Source organism: Cupressus sempervirens, chromosome 4, assembly GCF_028749045.1.
Source record: "Cupressus sempervirens isolate cs-2001-9-10 chromosome 4, ASM2874904v1, whole genome shotgun sequence".
Taxonomy (NCBI): domain Eukaryota; kingdom Viridiplantae; phylum Streptophyta; class Pinopsida; order Cupressales; family Cupressaceae; genus Cupressus; species Cupressus sempervirens.
In genome coordinates this window covers 596,753,822-596,771,603 of record NC_143121.1, presented here as the reverse complement: position 1 = coordinate 596,771,603, position 17,782 = coordinate 596,753,822, and the positions used below count along the sequence as shown (strand labels likewise).

The window sequence follows — 17,782 nt, the reverse complement described above, 5'->3', positions numbered from 1 at the left end:
GGATCCATTGATAGGAGTTCACCAAAAGTCCTCGCAAGCCCCACAAAAACATCTTGGTTCCAAAATTCTAAAGGCAACTCGGGTAATCTAACCCAGAGAGGGGGTTGGACAAAAAAAGAGTCGTTCAAGTTCAGATTGGAGGTCCACTTCTGGAGCACCAGGGTGGAGCGACCAATAGCCCACTATCCCTCATAGAGGATGCTAGACAAATCTTCCATGCATGAAAAAGCAAAAGACAAGAAACCCTTCGCCATTACCGTGACTGAGACTTGACCTTTCAAAGCCCATTTCTTCTTGATGAAGGACCTTACATCGTCTATGTTAGGTCTCCGCCCCAAAAATTTTCCAACCAGAGTAGAGGCCATGGATCGAATGCTATGATCCACAATTTCGTCGGGGATGGCAATAGCACAGGTACCTTTCTTAGATTCAGGAAGAGTATTATCAGGCGGGATAGATGACTTACCTGATGGTTTGACCACAAATAAAGAAGACCATTTTGTTGGCAGGTCTGCTTTGGGAAGCGGAGGAATCTTGACCACCTCCTTGGGGGGGATAACTGGGTCCCCATCCACAATCTCTAACTGGTCCCCAGTGCCAGAAGATGCCTAACCGTCCCCAGCCTGCGACCCATGTTCCAGACCAAGGATCCGATCCCAACATTCCTGCAGAATCCCGCCCTTACCTGAATTCAAATTTTGAAAAACACCGCTCCCTTCGCTCTCACTCGCCATGGCACAAATTGTAGAAGATGTGTTACTCTCTTTGAGTTAGTGTGGTCTTCTTAAGTTTGATTTTTGGTTCTTTCTAATTTCTTAATTTTGTCACCTTGGTTCTTTTTTGAGGCGTTTTTCTTTTTCCATTTATATATTTTATTCCTTTTTGTCCTTTATCTTTCATGTCTCATTTTTATTTTATTGGGTGGTGTACATTTCACTTATTGTTCTTTTATTCTTTGCATGATTGTGCGTGCTCTCCCTTCTCTTCTTATAGCTGTTGAGAAAGGTTCAGCCTGCATATCTTTACTATCCTGCACTCTCTCATCCTAATGATGGATCATGTAGTATGATCCAAAATGTTGATGGTAAAAAAAACACACAATTGAATCCAAAAAACAATTTATTTTATTTTACAAATGGATTGTGGAAATCTGATAATGTTAAAAGAACGAATAAAGATGAAGGCCAATTGGTTGAATTATGATTAGATATCATAAGTGTAGAATCATGAGCCGGAAGTGCATCTGTTTTGCACGAATGTCATATGGAATAATAGAACCCAAGAGGTGCAAGCAAGTGTTCAGTGGACAAGCAGTAAGCACTGTTGATGAAAGAAGACTCCACTGTTATAATAATCTCTGACAATGAGCATGCGAGCATTCTTTAACATCAACAAGTTAGGAGAAAGAATGATAAGAAAGGATCTCGATAGATGACAGATATCTACTAGAGTCGATGATACACAGTAATGCAGAAATCATCGAAGAAAAACAGGGGAGATATAAGAAATGTATTTTTAAAGGGGTGCTTCAATTTCATGGGCATCCAATCAAAGAACAGAGGAATGCACCAGGTTGCAGGTCCGAAAATAGACATTGCACTTATAACTCATATATATATATATATATATATATATATATGGCCATTTTCTGATGTAAAAGGTCATACGCCAATTGTTTTCTTTTTTTCTTAATATTTTGAGGGGTAAATTAGCTCAAGAACAAGCTCCAGATTTAAGAAAAAGAAACTATTTAAGTCAACACTAATCATGGATCAGGATATTATGAAACGCACAATGAAACAGTGTAGGCCTATGGAAGAATTGGCAAATTATGCAGTAATCTCTAATGATCTTCAAATTTCTATGTGTCTCAAATGGAGATGCTCAACCATTAGGCAAACAAGGGGCATTTTTGGTAGAAGGAGAATAAACAGATTTGTCAATCTATTGGGATCATAGCATCTGTCATTTACAACAAAAAGAAAATACTTAATGATATTTAGAAACAAATCAAACTAGGGAAAAGGGGGGCCCTAGTCATATCAAAGAATCATCAGTCGATAACCTCATGATGTGTCCACCATCGGATCAAAATAGAGAGATTATGATACATCACCAATTGTTCATAGAACTCCAGAGTGAAGAGTCATATTAAAGTGGTTAGACAAAGTTGAACCCTCTCAAGTGATTATACTATTAACAACCCAACTGATTAGATAGAGATCAAACCACCTATTCATAATATAGTTAAAGATATAACTGCTGCAAATCAGTCTTCAATAATATCAAACCATTGTCATTAATCAATTCCTCAACTGTTTAGTTCATTTGACAAAGTATGTTAATACTATGTATAATTATCCGATTCAATACCAACATTTACAACATATATGAAAGATTTTCGCACAAGAGGGTTGTTAGTTATTGAAAATCACAGAACTAGAAATTAGTCAAGCCCTAAATGATCCACATGAAAGAGACATTGCAAGAACTTATTCAAGAGAAATAAGCAGATCTTGATATAGATTAACTTGAAGGAATATATTTGTTTATTTTCATATAAATAATGGAACATCAGCAAAATAGATACGAAACAAACATTTTGTTAGTAGAACAAGACTTCATCTTTGAAGGTAAGCATATTATCCATTATAATGATTCGAATAAATTCATTTAAATAATATCCATGATAAGTCCCATTGTAAAATCTAGGCTAGAAGGAATAGATAGAGATACAATGCAGGGAAGGCTTGTATGAATCCAATAAATCCAACCAACGAGTTATCCAAGATGGGTAAGGATCAGCATCCCTATAAGATGCCTTGAGGATTGACCAAGATGGAATCAAGTTGCCTTGAGGTCATTTCAAGATGGATTAAGGGCTTGGATCCACAAAAACCTTGAGGAAGACCGTTGAGTTTGGTGTCAAAGTGACCTATTGCATCTTAGTGTTCCTTCTAGACCAGAGTTAAAACTAGAATAACATGACCTTTTCAATACACATATAGTGTATTAGTTACCTGTAAGGGTAGACTTAGGAGAGAGAACAAAGGTGTATTCAAGGAGAGGCTAGTGTAAATCCAACCAGTCAATTGTTCGAAAATGGCAAGGATCAACATCACTATAAGATGCTTTGAGGCTTGTCCAAGATGGGATGAAGTTGCCTTGAGGACTTGTTCAAGATGGGATTAAGGGCTTGGATCCTCAAGAAACCTTGAGAGAGATTGTTGAGTTTGATGCCTAAGCAATCTAGTTATATTCTAGGTATTATTCTTGACTAAGAATGATAATAAGCACAAAACAAAACAAGCATCCCGCTAAGTAAGCTACCTCATGTGGATGCATAAACACCACTACTGAGGCGAAGGTGGGCAAATTTTTGCTCTTGGACTTAGCATGGGATCAACTTGCAATAAATTATCGACTCACATTTTCTTGAAACTTATAAACACATGTGCTAATGATCACTTGTGGTTGCAGGATTCTATTGAAGAAATATTTTTTTCTAAATCTTTTCCTTAACCCTAGTTTGTTGCAAATAGTGAGGCATCAATCAAGAATGCATGCACTATATGTCTGCATTGTGTCTTCATGCATTCATGTGTTTTCTTCATGTTTTCATGTGTTTGCTTCGTGTTTTCATGCATCCATATGTCTACTTTGTGTATGACTTGTGTTTTCATGCATTATGATGTATACTAAAATCATCTTGCATCCAATTATATGCTTTGTATGATGGTTTTACAACAAAGGTTGTGTATAAATGATTTTTGCTCAACAAGCAAAATCTGAGAGGGCGAGGACTGTGATATCCCCATCAAAATAAGATCCATAATATTAACTAAATATAATAGTAATAATAATATAATATCAATAACGTTATAGTAAAATTTATTATCATATAATGATATTGCATAATATATTAATCTGAGAATTAAATATTATAATAAGAAAACTAATTGATTTTATCTATATTATTAATATAATACACACGACTCTTAGAATAAAAAGCTATATACATACATACATAATTTTAACTTTGAGAGATCATCAATTAGAAATATGGAGAAATGTAAAGGAAACCAGAAGGTATCAGTCTGCAATCAGAGAAATAAAAGAAATTAATGAAGGTCCTTGCAGGGGACAGAGAGCCATTTAAGTTCATTAGGAAGGCAAATAAAATTATTATTTAACCATGAATTAAGTCAACAATGTTAAATTCAAGAAACAACAATAAATATTGCAGTAATTCAAATCAATCAGATTACACAAAGCATTTGTCTTGGGAAAAACCCTCTTCATCAAGGGAAACAACCCAGCCAACCAATCTCTGCCTCTTTCAAAGTCTTCCAAACTCAATGATCTCGCATTGATCAGAGTTCATAAAGTAAACAATTATTGGTAGAAGCAGCTCATAATACACCTAACACAAAAAACTCAGAGTCTAGTTTATACATGAAATATAGATAGAACAATTTAGTCGCTGATTCACCGGGCATAGACATACTGACAATCATTCATGGCGATCAGAAAATACACATGATACAATCCTAGAAAATGTATTCATGCTTGAGATATAAAACACATAACTATTTGTCATGAAAAAGGCAATAAACAAAAAAACTGATGTGATCAGCTTTTACACCAAGCAGTGTCTATTGACTTGTCTCATTACACAATACAATGATTACCAACACAACAACACACAACAAACACTAAAGATCTACAGAAAACCTTAACCACCTCTTGGCAATGAAGAGGTGAATATGAAGCCCACACTTCATACATTAACGACACATACAAAGTGTAAACGGACACCATGAATAGCCACTGTACCACCGAGGATGTGGATGTCATGTAATCACAATGACTAGGATTATGATGCCAAAATGCATGATGTCAGGTAACATGATGTTGCAACACACAGAGCCTCTGACTCATAATGCCACATAAATGTAACACATGATAAGAATAAAGATGAACATATAAGCCTTTGAAAGAATAGGAGATAATGCAAAGACGGAGAAGATAACAAGAGCAGCTGAACAGAGACATTGAATAGAAACAGAATAAGGAACCTAGAGAGAGAAATAAAAGAAATTAGGTGGAACCAAAATTGCAGAGTTGTACATTATAGGTCATATCTCTCCCGGAACTACCACATAACTCAATGCTCCCTCTTAGCAAGAGAGATCTTCAGAGTGTTATCTCATGGCAAGTGCACATAGATGCAATCAAATATAATGTCAACAAAAAATCTCAGCATACATTTTTTCATTAAAACATAGTTATCTCAGCATAACAATATTAATCATAGCTACTCCTAGAGGGCGAATCGGAAAAATAGCATATTAAGTCATGGAGTCACACACGACTTCTACCACGGCTACTCCCAGAGGGTGGAAAAAGGGATTTCACCTCGAACTTCTCTAGCAAAGAACTCATTAACAAGGGATTGCACCTCGAACTTCTTTCATAGAGAACTCATTAATCATATGCAAAGAATTCCTTAAGTTGAGACTCTCTCTCAACAAGAGCATCAATCTCCACAATACCAAGCTTATCCTAGAAGTAACAAAACTTCACCCTCGAAAGTGGCTTTGTGAGAATATTTGTAGTCTCCTCCTCTAGATAAATGAACTTGAGCACTGCTTTACTTTGAACCATATCTCTGAAGTAATGATATTTAATTTTCACTTGTTTGGTTCGATCATGAAAAACTAGATTAACCAAAAGCCATAGCTTTGGTTATCACACATGACCACTGTATGTTCCAACGGTTACCCAAACAAACTTGTAAGAAATTTTCAAAGCCACATAGCTTCTCTTGCAGCCACGCAGCCACACAAACTGCAACATATTCTACTTCAACTGTATTTTGTGCAACACAAGATTGTTTTTTGTTGCACTAGGAAATCATAGCTAAACCTAAAATGAAACATTTGGAAGTGTTCTTCCTGTTGGGCACACACCCTGTGCAATCTGAATCAGAGAACCCCTGCAGGTTCAGCTCTACACACGAAGAAAATCTCAAGCCAAATCCCACTGTACTAAAGACATATCTCAATACGTGTTTGGCTGTTACAAAGTGAATTTGCCTTGGTTCACACATGAGCTAACTCAGTGTATTTACTGCATAACATATATTAGCCGTTGAAATAACCAAATACATTAAAGAGCCAATTACTTGCTTGTACATGTAGGATTAACTAAATATAAAACAGCTGCATCCTCATGTAACTTTTTCAGATTTAGTTCCATAGGAGTCATCATGGATTTACATTCTAACATGTCAAATCTCTTCAAAATATCCATTGCATATTTCCTTGACTCAATGTGATTTCATTTGATTTTTGTCATACTTCAAGCCCAAGGAATTAGTGCAACAAACCAAGTGCTTTCATTTCAAATTTACAAGTTAACTCCTTACATTTGATAATGAGATCATCATTACCAGTGACAAATAGATCAACATACAACACCAAAAACAGCACTTAGTCATCACATACCTTGAAGTATAAATTTGGATCAGCATTGTTCTTTTGAAAGCCCAAACTCAAAAGATAGCGATCAATTTTCTCATGCCAAGCACGGGAGCTTTATTATGACCAAATGACACCTTTTTTAGCCTGCATACATGTGACTCCCTATCTTGAATCACAAAGCCCCCTGGCTGCTCTATGTATACTTCCTCTTCAATAATCCCTTTTAAGAAGATTGTTTCACAACCATTTAATGAAGTTTCCAACCATTCATTGCTGCAATAGCTATGATGGTTATGATGGAAGTGTAACGAGCTAATGGTGCAAAAGTCTCTTCAAAGTCTATGCCTTCCTTTTGTGAAAAATCTCTACTTACAAATTTTTGGCATAATGTTTTTCTGTACTTCAATCAGCTGAATGTTTAATCTTAAACAAACATTTAGAAAAAACAATTGATTTGCCTTTGCTCCTTGGAACAATGTCCCACACATCATTTTTGATGATGGATTGATACTCCTCCATCACGGCATCCTTCCACACTTGTTGATTTGAAGCTTCTTAAACACTAGAAAGCTCAAATGCTATAATGTGACTCGTCAAAGCTACATAACCTGCAAACTTGCGATGCCTCTTACACTCTCTAAAAGTGTCAGGAGGGACTGCATATTTTTTAGCTAAGTGTCCAAATTTGTCGCATTTGAAGCACTAGATCTTAACCCTCTACTTTTTTTTTGAGTCAGGAGCTGACTCAAGGTTCTTATCTCTGAATCTTTTGAAATCGTATTTCTTCCCTTTTCCTTTTGAAGTGTGGGCAGCAAGTATATGATCATCTTCATGATGATTTTTATGTCCATTGCCTCTAGCTATCAACCTGTAAAATTTAAGATCTCTCCCACTGACACCTTGAATGAAGGATTCCCAAGAATGGGGAAGGTCATTCATAGCAATCATAACCAAATATTTATTTACAAAAGATTCTCCAATTGCACAAGTTGATCCTTTAAATCTATAATCTTCATAAAATATGAAACTATTGATTCTCCTCTAGGCATTTTAACATGCAAAAGTTGACATCTCAGAGCTACTGTTGAATTCATACAAATCCTTCAGAGTTTGAAACATCTCTTTGGTTGAACTCAACTTAGAAATAATGGGAACTAGACGATCCTTAATTAAATCAATCAGAATCTTCTTAGCCATGATCTTATTCTTTTTCCATTGAACTTTATCAACTTCTTCAAAAGGTTCTGTCGGATTAGAACTCACATGGTCAAGAAGGTCATTAATTTCAAGTGCAATTAAAATCCTAGACTTCCATGAAGTGAAGTTTGAAGAGCCATCTAATCTATCTTCAACTTTTGAACCATTTACCATTGGTGATTGCTGCAAATAATCAACTGAAAGTAGAGCAAATAAAACAAAAACTTAATACTTCTGCTTCCTAAGCATTTCCTTAGAAATGCTCTGATGCCATATTAAATTCAAGAACCAAAAAAATATATTGCAGCAATTGAAATCACAAATTCAAACCAATCAGATTACACAGAATATTTATCCTAAGGAAACACCCTCCTCGTCAAGAAAAAAAACCCAGCCCACCGAAATATAGATCCTTTATTAAGTTTCTCAAAACAAATTACAAGTTCTCTGACTCTTTCAAAGTCCTCATTATTCAATGATCTCACATTTATCAGAGTTCATAAAGAATTAACAGAGTATCGCTACAGGCAGGTCGCAATACACCAAACACAAAAATCTCAACACACAGGAAATATAGATTGAACAATATTGTCGCTCATTCACCAAGCATAGACAACAATCACAATACTGGCAATCATTCACGGTGCTTAGAAAATAAGCACGAGACAGTACTAGAAAACTCATACAAGCTCGAGATATAGAAGCCATTCAACTATCTTCCATAACAAAGGCAATAAACCAGAAAACAGACACCGAGCAGTGTCTGTAGACTTGTCTCATTACACAATATGATAATTACCAACGCAACGACACGACAGAAACTGAAGTTATTTCCATAACCATAACCACCTCTTGGCAATGAAGACGTGAATATGAAGCCCAAGCAACAGCTGTTACACTTCTGACATTTAATGGCACATACGAAGTGTAAACCGACACCATGCATAACCAACGTGCCACCAAGGACGATGTGGATGCCATGTAATCACAATGACTATGATTATGATGCCAAGATGCAGGATGCCAGGTAACAGGATGCCTAATACACACAAAGCCTCCAACTCAGCATGCCACATAAATGTGAAACACAATAAGACTAGAGACGAACATATGAGCCTTCAAAAGAAAAGGAGATACTGAAAAGACTGAGAACATAACAGGAGCAGCTGAATAGAGACATTGAATAGCAGCAGCATGAGGAACTTGGAGAGAGAAACAGAAGACATAAGGCAGAATCAAAATGGTAGATCTGTACATTATAGGTAAGATATGTCTCGCAGCTACCACAGAATTCAACAAACAGAACATCAGAAAATAAAAAAGAATGCTGCACCAATTAAATCTCTAGCATTGATTTAGCAAAAAAATCTTTTGCACTTTGAGATAGTAGTGTCTTCCTTTCTTCCTTCTGTGGGAAAGCTAAAAATGTCCTTAAGGAAGAGACTGGTCTCTTTCTTCCTTCTGTAAATGCTATCTCTAATCTTTAGCAGATTTAAACACTCTTCCTATTATTTGACCTTTCTGTGGTGATGAATGACATAGTTTCTATGCATCCATCGAACAACTGACTAGTCTTTTTTTTTCTTTTTTTCTTTTTTTTCTTTTTTTTTTAAATTTTTTATGGAGGTCATCCACAAACAAGTCTTAGGTACCCGATACGGGCCCATGCGTGCCTGAAACCTCTTCGGTTAAAAGCCAAGGACTAAGGAGCACACTGCCAAATTCGCCTTAGGGCACGATCCCGGCCTCATCCCTTATGATGTCTCCGAGCCTTGCACTCAGCAAGACTTGATCCCTAGTGGGCTCTTTGTGAGTCATTCAACTTCACCAATAGACCAAGGGCCCATTGACACAACCACAAGTTTTTCATGACTACTCCTTCCAATAATTTGTGATGTAAATTTAACCTTTTTGCATACTTATTCAACATATCTAATATTTAAAACCTATAATGTCTGATCTGAGCTGTAGTCACAATATTCTTTAAATAAGGCAACATTACAGCATTGATGCTATGGAATCTAACGCACACTAAATTGCAGATTAAATCAATGCAAGGTTGTTTGATACCTCCTCTCTACTTAAATAAAATTTGATGTTTCTTCGTCTGGTCCCTTATGGTTATAAGTATTGTTTTGATTAAGTCAGTTTGTTTTTGAAGGGACCATGAACCTTGCACATGATATAACAGCTCAAACCCAACACAGCATGTTCACAGATGGAGCCAAAACAAAGCAATTACAACCAAGCTGCCAAGCAAGAACAAACACAACTACAACCAACTTGTCGAGAACAGAACTGAAACCAACGATCCAGCCCAAACAATGTCAAACCCCACCTCATCCAACCTCACACATGTGACGCAACTGGTAGACAGATTTTGGAAGACCTTTCATTCACCTTTGAACAATTGTCCAAAAAATGGTGTCTTCTTAGTGGTTGACCTAGGGGAAGGGGGTGCAAATGAAGGGTGGCACCCAGTCAATCAACCACCTTTGAGACGAACAAGTGACATGTCAAAGCTCAATGTATAACAGGAGCAATCGAAACGAGGTTAGACAGACTCAAATTCTGTATGTTGCAGGCTATTGATAAGTACAATACGGATTTTGTAGGGTGGTCCTGAGTATGCAAGCATGGATTTGTGTTGCAGGATGTGTGTAGACCTCATGTATACAATCGCAGCTTCGTATGTGTTAATTTGAGTGAGTTGCAGTTGACTTGGTAAAGATTAGTTGCAGGCCAGTGACAGAGAATTATGCCAGAGGCAGTTGCAGTATATTGGGTATAACATGATTCTGAGTTGGAAAATAAAAACAAAATTGGGAAAATTTTCCTATGGTGAATATATTTGAAATCTATTTTCACCTTTTGCAGTATATAAACCTGTCTAAGTTCTACTGTGATTTTGTGGGCATTAGTTCTGCTTTAGTGAGGATTCCTTTTCAAATTTTTGGCTCTTTGTTTTTTTCTTATTATGAGATCCGTGACCAAAATTGTTTGCCCAAAAGAAATTATTTTCAGCCAGTGTTTGTACCTGCGGTTAAGTTGTTTCTGTTGACTTCCAGATTTGTGGTCACAGGACTGATTTTTTCTGAAACAGTTTAATAGCATCTTACCTCCAACCTCTTTTTTCCTGGGATTCTCCTGTGTTTACACATGACCTGCACACGAGAATGGGCTATTTTCAGGTGCCATTCATCTTATATTTCTGTGTGAATACAACAAAAGTCGCATCTTACTTCCATTATTTCCGGGTAGACAAAAAAAAGTAGACCCATGATTTTTAGCATTTATTCATCCATGTTTTCCAGCACCATTGCAATGTATTTTGCCCACGACTTTTTCTTCTATCTACACAAAGTTTTCATGTTTTACATCAGCAATTTTCAATTTTTACAAACCCACGTCACATATGGTGTATTGTGGCATTTTCAGGCTGCAAACAGCGAATTTTGGCCACAATTTCTGTCCTTTTTTGGCCATTTTTTCCCTGCAGTTTCTCTGTCCGTACATGTCTGCAGTTAAAAACTATGTTTTTCTGCTGCCAGTGAGTTTTTCAGTCTGCAATTTCTGTGCATGATTTGGGACTTTCTCAAGAAAGTAATCCGAAATTGATAAGTTTCTGCAATTTGGGTTTTCTGCTGTATTAAAAAATAATTCTGATGAGTTTATTAATTTTTTCCCTTAAAAGTTTTGGTAGAGTTTTAATAAACGTTTCCTCAAAAATTATCAGCTGGGTTTTCACAACTTTTTCTCTTGAAAATTTTCAATAAGGTTTTCATAATGTTTTCCCTTTTAAAAAAAATTCAGTTGGTTTTTACTGTTTTTCCTCAACACCAGAGTTTCGTATTGTTTAATCTGCATTCTTTGATCTATACCTCAGCTTCTATTTGGTTTTGACCAATTTTTCTCCTCAACAATAATTTCTAGTTTGTGTAATACACAATGTTCACGTGGGATGTTATTTCAGGGTTTTTACTATATTTTTTCCGAAAAATAATGCTTTGTATTCTTCAAATCATAGTATATTGCAGTTCAGTTTGGGCCATCCTGCTCATTTGTAATAGTTTGGAGGGTTTTGCAGTTGTTCTCAATGTATCTCTCTTTCCAGGGAAGCATAGTTCAATTGTACAACATCAGGTTGGGTGTTTCTCTGATCATTTCAAGTCAGTTATTTTGCAGATTCTAAGAGGGTCAGTTGAAGAGTAAATGGCAGTCTCTACTCTCTTGTTGCAGACCATATTGAAAAAGGGGACCACCTTCTCTGTTTTTTCCCTAGGCTACTCTTGGTCATTGGCATACAGTAGATTCAGGAAGGTCTCAGAAGTAGAAGAATATATTATCATATTTGTGGCTACAAGAGGTGCATTGTCATCTGTAGCGTACTTGATAGAATGACTATTAAGGCGGAGCATCAGTATGTTTTTATATTTAAAAAGGGTTTATTTGATTATCAAATCAAATTATAAAGTGCATTTTTGGAATAATGTAACTACAAATTTAAAGGGAGATTGAGTATTTAATAAAATAGCTTTATGTTATTTTGTTGTGCACCAAATGGAGGGAAATATAATAAATTATTATATTTCAAATCATGGCAACAAAAGTAAATATGTTAAAATGCCTAAGTTTTGGTTTTAAGTCATTAAAAAAGTATTCAAGAAGCTACTGGCTGATAGGAATTGAAGTTATAAATGCACTCAATGCAAAAAAAAAGAATTTTTCTTGATGCATTTGTTTATTGTGTTTGGGTGAAGAGAAATTTGGAACAAGGGTTTCAAGTGTGCCTGGTACTTATCATAATTGCAGACTGCCTGGTCTTTAACAATCTGCACTTTGCATTTGGGGGCCAATGTATTACAAGAAGGGGCTTTTGAAGGGCTGCCAATCATCATTTGCAGGCAATGTCCATTGTTTATTGGGCTGCATTCAGAATTCTAGGCAGTGTGTACAATATGTGGAGGATGTTATTAGAGTCTTAGACAAGGATGCCTCCCCTTGAAAATCCAAGCTTCGGCATCAACTTGAGGATAATTTCCAGAAGCAACATCTCAATAATTGGGGTTCAATTTGTGCATACAGCCAGTCAGATTATCCATGCATTGTATTTGACTTTATAGAAATTTTTAATGGAATAATGAAATATGTGTGTCAATGATTACTGGTAGTGTGACTTGTATCTTCCAAGCATTGTCAATGTAATTCCATATATGGTAAAACATCTTCTTCTTTTTTCAAACAAAGGAAGTGTTTAAACTTTCCAAACAACTAAACAAGAAATCAGAGCTTGCATGAAAGTTGTTTTACAAAGTGCACGACACGAAAGTGAAGATTTAAAAGCAAAATGCAAGGGATATTACATTGGTTAAATTAGGAGCTCTTATAGTGGTATCAAAATGGTTTCCTATAACTTGTAGGAGGTGGAAATCATTGAGCTCACACTTCTGACTTTGAGTGACCATCACTCGTGCAATTGTTTCAGTTATTGGAAAACCCAAGAAATCAATTAAACAGGAAGCCAGTTGAATAGTATGATTATTTTCAAGAAGCAGTCCAATGTCATGATGAAAAACTTTAAGGAGATTACGTGAAATCAAGAAAGGATAGATGAAATATTTTTAAACCCATCAACCATAGATAGCTTAACAAGGTATATGACATCCATTCCTAAGGGGTCTACATCACAAAACAAAAGGGAAGAGAAACAAGAAGTCTCTATAGGTGGGACATCTAGATATCCTTACAATGAACTTTCAGCAGTTACTGACCAGCATGCAGTTGATACCATAAAAATTAAAAATTAGACTTTCATTAAAGAAGATGTTAGGCAGAAAACACTTTATGATGACTTCCAGATTGGGGAGGAGCTAGTGATGTTAGAAGATAAACCAGTTGCATTCAAAAAGATACATGAAGATAAGGTTTATTATGATGTTATCCATGCTTACAACCTCTAACGGAGGCCCAAGATCAAAAAGCGGATGAGGAAGTTGATCTTATACATAATGGAGAAGCCACTAGTGTTTCGATTACACATGATAAATGAGATTTTTTACAAGGTCATCTTGTCATTAATGATTTCTTTGAAGACAATCACATGAAGTCCCATCATTCTCAAGTGATAGGAGTTTGTTATCATAAGGAAGCCAAGGATATGACATCAACCATTGATGGAAGCATTAGTGATACTTTGCATCAGCATGGGATAGCAGTGATGACGCATGTGCAGGATGATACCAATGAGTTCCCGCACAATATTACTCAAGAACTCGGTACCAATGATGCTAACGTGGATTCATGTCATGATAAGTCTAATTTCTCAAGTCAAACCTTGATACACAAATCATAAAATCTTTTAGTTGGTAATAGGTTCTAGGATTGTGACTTAAGGGGACTTGCAGGTATATTGGAAGAGGAAATGGGCATAGAGATGGTCAAAACAGCAGCTTCCACTTTACCAGTTGAATCATTCTTTGAGATACGTAGCAGAAGTACTTTGGTTAATGATGTGTGTGTTGTTGATAACACACATGATATCGTTGAGCATGAGATAAGCATTGTAGATATAGCATCATACCACAGTGTGGAGTTTGATTCAGAGAGCTTGCATGGGGCCGCGAATTTGAAGAGTTATTCATTATCAAATCCTTAATTGAATTTCCATATACAAAAAATTGGAGAGAACGAATTAAATCGATTAGTGTTTGATTGAAAAATTATGTGGATTTAATCTACAAATTAATTATATTTTTCCTTTGAAAAACACATATTTGTGCTTATTCATTAGATGAATTTTTAAAAATTGAAAATTTGCGCTTGCTGGAAAAATATATTTACTGACATATTTACCAAACCTCTTGTGAAATTTAAAATGGAATATTCAGAGGTAAACTTGGTATGACTAAAGATCTAAATGTAGCTCGTGCAATTAAGTCTCAGTTTTGTTTTATGTGTGTGTGTGTGTGTGTGTCTTTTGTTGTTGTTAAGAGTTAATATGTGTTATTTTATGAAAGGTGGCAATCTTTTATTGAATTGGATGTAAGTTTTTATTGTAAGGTGATGACCTTAACAATAGATTGACCTATTATCATAACACTTCATTAAGTTGTTGTCCCAGAATGTGTCGGTAATTATGATAACAAAAGCATCATGATTGACTTCATTAAGTTGTTGTCCTGGAATGATTAGAAAATCATGATGCTACTTGTGTTGTTAATTTCTTGAGGTCTTGATCCATTGTCCTAATCAACTACATTAACCTGTTGTCTTGGACTGTGCTGAAAGTCATGACAATAAGTAAATCGTGGTACACTACTTTAGTCCCAAAGTGAGCTGGAGATCATGATCCTTATTATCTGAGATCAAGAGTGACTATCTAATAGAATATGTTTTTGTCCCAAAATGTGTTGGAAATCAGATAATCTATATTCTTAAAAGGATATAAATGTGAATAAGCATTTTTTATGCAAACTCAAATATGAGATTATTGAGATTGAGAAATTGATCATATCCTCTCTCACTAAGAGGAAGTGCTAAAGTATAGCTTTGGTTGGATCTAATATCAGCATATGAAACATGTGTACACATACATATACATATGTATATGTAAATACATACATATGTATATACATATGCATGCGTTTGATTTTCTTCACATATTGACATCACAAGCTATTTATCATGCGCAGATCAGGTTGCACATATATATATATATATATATATATATATATATATATATATATAGTGATCATTTTCTCATACATCGAGCATTGATTTATGACAATAATGTCATCGAATGGCATCCTTGCATTGCTTAGATCAAACAGCAACTTGTGTTACCACGATCGCCCAAGATATTATTGGGCTTGTATCTAATATGAGTGCCCATGTTAATGTTATCAGGCCTGCATTTAATATCGCCTAGTTTAGGTTTGGGCGTTCACATATTTTGTGGTAATTGTGATTTGTTATGAATCATGCCATGTCTCGTACAAACATATCTCTACGGTGGTATAACTATTCAACCTTGTATGTATAGTGATTCAAATTCAATGGAGAACATATCAATCACAAGGAAATATTACTATCTATTACATCTCCAATCATCAACAATTATCTCCTCTATATCTACAAACATATCAATGGAAGATTGTTAGTATTATCACAAAGTAGAATTTTAGATAAGTATAAACATTGCATATACATTCTTGTAGTCGTATGTTTACATATCTATAGAATTAAATTAGTACTCCATTATAGTGAATCTCTGATAATTGAATTTTAAACAAAATAAAACTCTATCTTAGATCCTAGATTCCTTAACACATCCATGGTTGTTTAGCAGAGGATGGATATTGTGGTTATGATACAAATACCCTTGGGAGTTCTTATCTTTGTACAATTGGATTTCAGACCCATGGATAATTAATAGAGTGTAGAGGGAGATTTGGTGTACTAGCAGATGATTCCACATATTCTTAACTCCTTATGATAGATGGATGTGAGTTCCATTCATGTTGGGACCTAGGAAGTGGCAGTGTTAGCGCTACAAGTTGGACGAGTCCCACTGGGTTGCTTCACTATTGTAAACATGGTGATGATGTCATCGAACTAGTGAAGAAGAGGTATGAGATTATTCCTCTTAGCAAGCTTCTAATCAGGATTTGGGATTCAGGCACATTTTATTGGACAATCTTCAGTATGTTATGGGATCCTTCATGTGCATCAAGAGTCCAAGCTAAGGTTCCCTCGAGATTATTGTCATAAGTACACGATCTAGGTTACTGCTAGTTTTCTAGGTGATTTTCATAAACACAATTTGTTTCAAATGTAAAGTTTTAGTGTGCAAAGATTCTTGTGTAGTTGTAGTTATGTTGGTGTTGTTGTTGAGTTTCAGCGTGAGACATTTCTAAGTCTCCCTTTGGAGATCTAGTGTAGTAGAGTTTCGTTGCATTCGTTATTGCTTGGAGACAAGCAATCTAAGGGAGGGAAGGTTATAATGTCCCCTTTTTCATGAGCATCAATCTTAGGGAGGGAAGGTTATAATGTCCCCTTTTTCATGAGCATCAAAGTTTGAAGGATTGACCTATTTCTTGACCATCATAGGTTAATAAGTTGGGTAGAGGGTCTTGTTTGGTGGAGCAAGCACTAGTTTTCCCACTACGAAAGCCAAGAATGTTCAAATTTGATCTTCATTTGGATCAATTTGGTGCACTTGCTATTTATAGTGTCTATTTAAAAAAAACAGTGTTACTATCTTTAGTAAAGCACTGGAACATCTTGGTGGCAGTGTTGAGATCACTGGAGCAGTTATTCAAATACTAACTACTTATAGTAAGTCAATGTTGTGGAGTTGTATTGAACAGGAGCACCCATACTCATGGTATGCACAATGATTAACTCATTCCAATTGATGTATAGTAAGTCAGTGGATGTTACAGACGGACCCTTACTATTTTAGTAAGGCAATTGAATAAACAATAGTTATAGTAGTTAACTCATAGGTTCTCAAGGAATTGAGAAATAAAGAGTATTTTGGAGTTATAATATTTTAAGTATTAACTAGCACTTGCACCTAAAATAGGTGCAATTATTACACCAATAGCAAGATATAGCTTATTTGATATATCAAGGTTTGAAAAGAGGAAAAACCAAGTGTATTCTCCTCCTTTTACTCCTCCTTTTTCCTTCTTTTCCTTCTTCTCATTCTCCTCCTCCTCCGTCTCCTTTCTTGTCCTCTCTTTTTCTCCAATTGTTGCCTCTTCCCCTTTTCTTCCTTCACTTTCATTCTCATTAGTCTCTCTACCTCCTTATTTTCTTCATCTTCTTCTTATCCTTTTGCCTCATCTCAGTGCAGATCCCTTTGCTCCACACTTATTTAGAATCCCGAGATCTTCTGGCGTGCCCTTTTCCCTCAATGTCCCCCCACCCCCCGGCCCTCCATCCTTGACTTCCACACTCTAACCTCCCACACCATTACGCTTTATGACATCCCAAGGCGCCCACCTATTCATTCCACTCCACCTACTTACTTTCATTTGTTTACCCCCTCCAATATTCTTGAGGCCATTAGATCTATGAGATACAGAAGAGTGGCG

The 17,782-nt window shown here is 35.9% G+C and overlaps 1 protein-coding gene across 3 annotated transcripts in view; it reads right to left on the bottom strand.

Annotated features, from left to right (window-relative positions):
- Window positions 1–17,782, bottom strand: part of LOC149562621 (folate-sensitive fragile site protein) — a 171,672-nt gene that overhangs the window by 9,414 nt on the left and 144,476 nt on the right. Inside the window, exon 11 of one of the 3 annotated variants that reach the window (XM_089826098.1) lies at window positions 9,303–10,846. The exons of the other annotated variants lie outside the window; for them this stretch is intronic. Coding sequence (XP_089682224.1) covers window positions 10,836–10,846 — 11 coding nt within the window. The 3' untranslated portion in view covers window positions 9,303–10,835. Of the gene's footprint in view, window positions 1–9,302; window positions 10,847–17,782 lie in introns of those variants that run through there. 3 annotated transcript variants of the gene reach the window in all.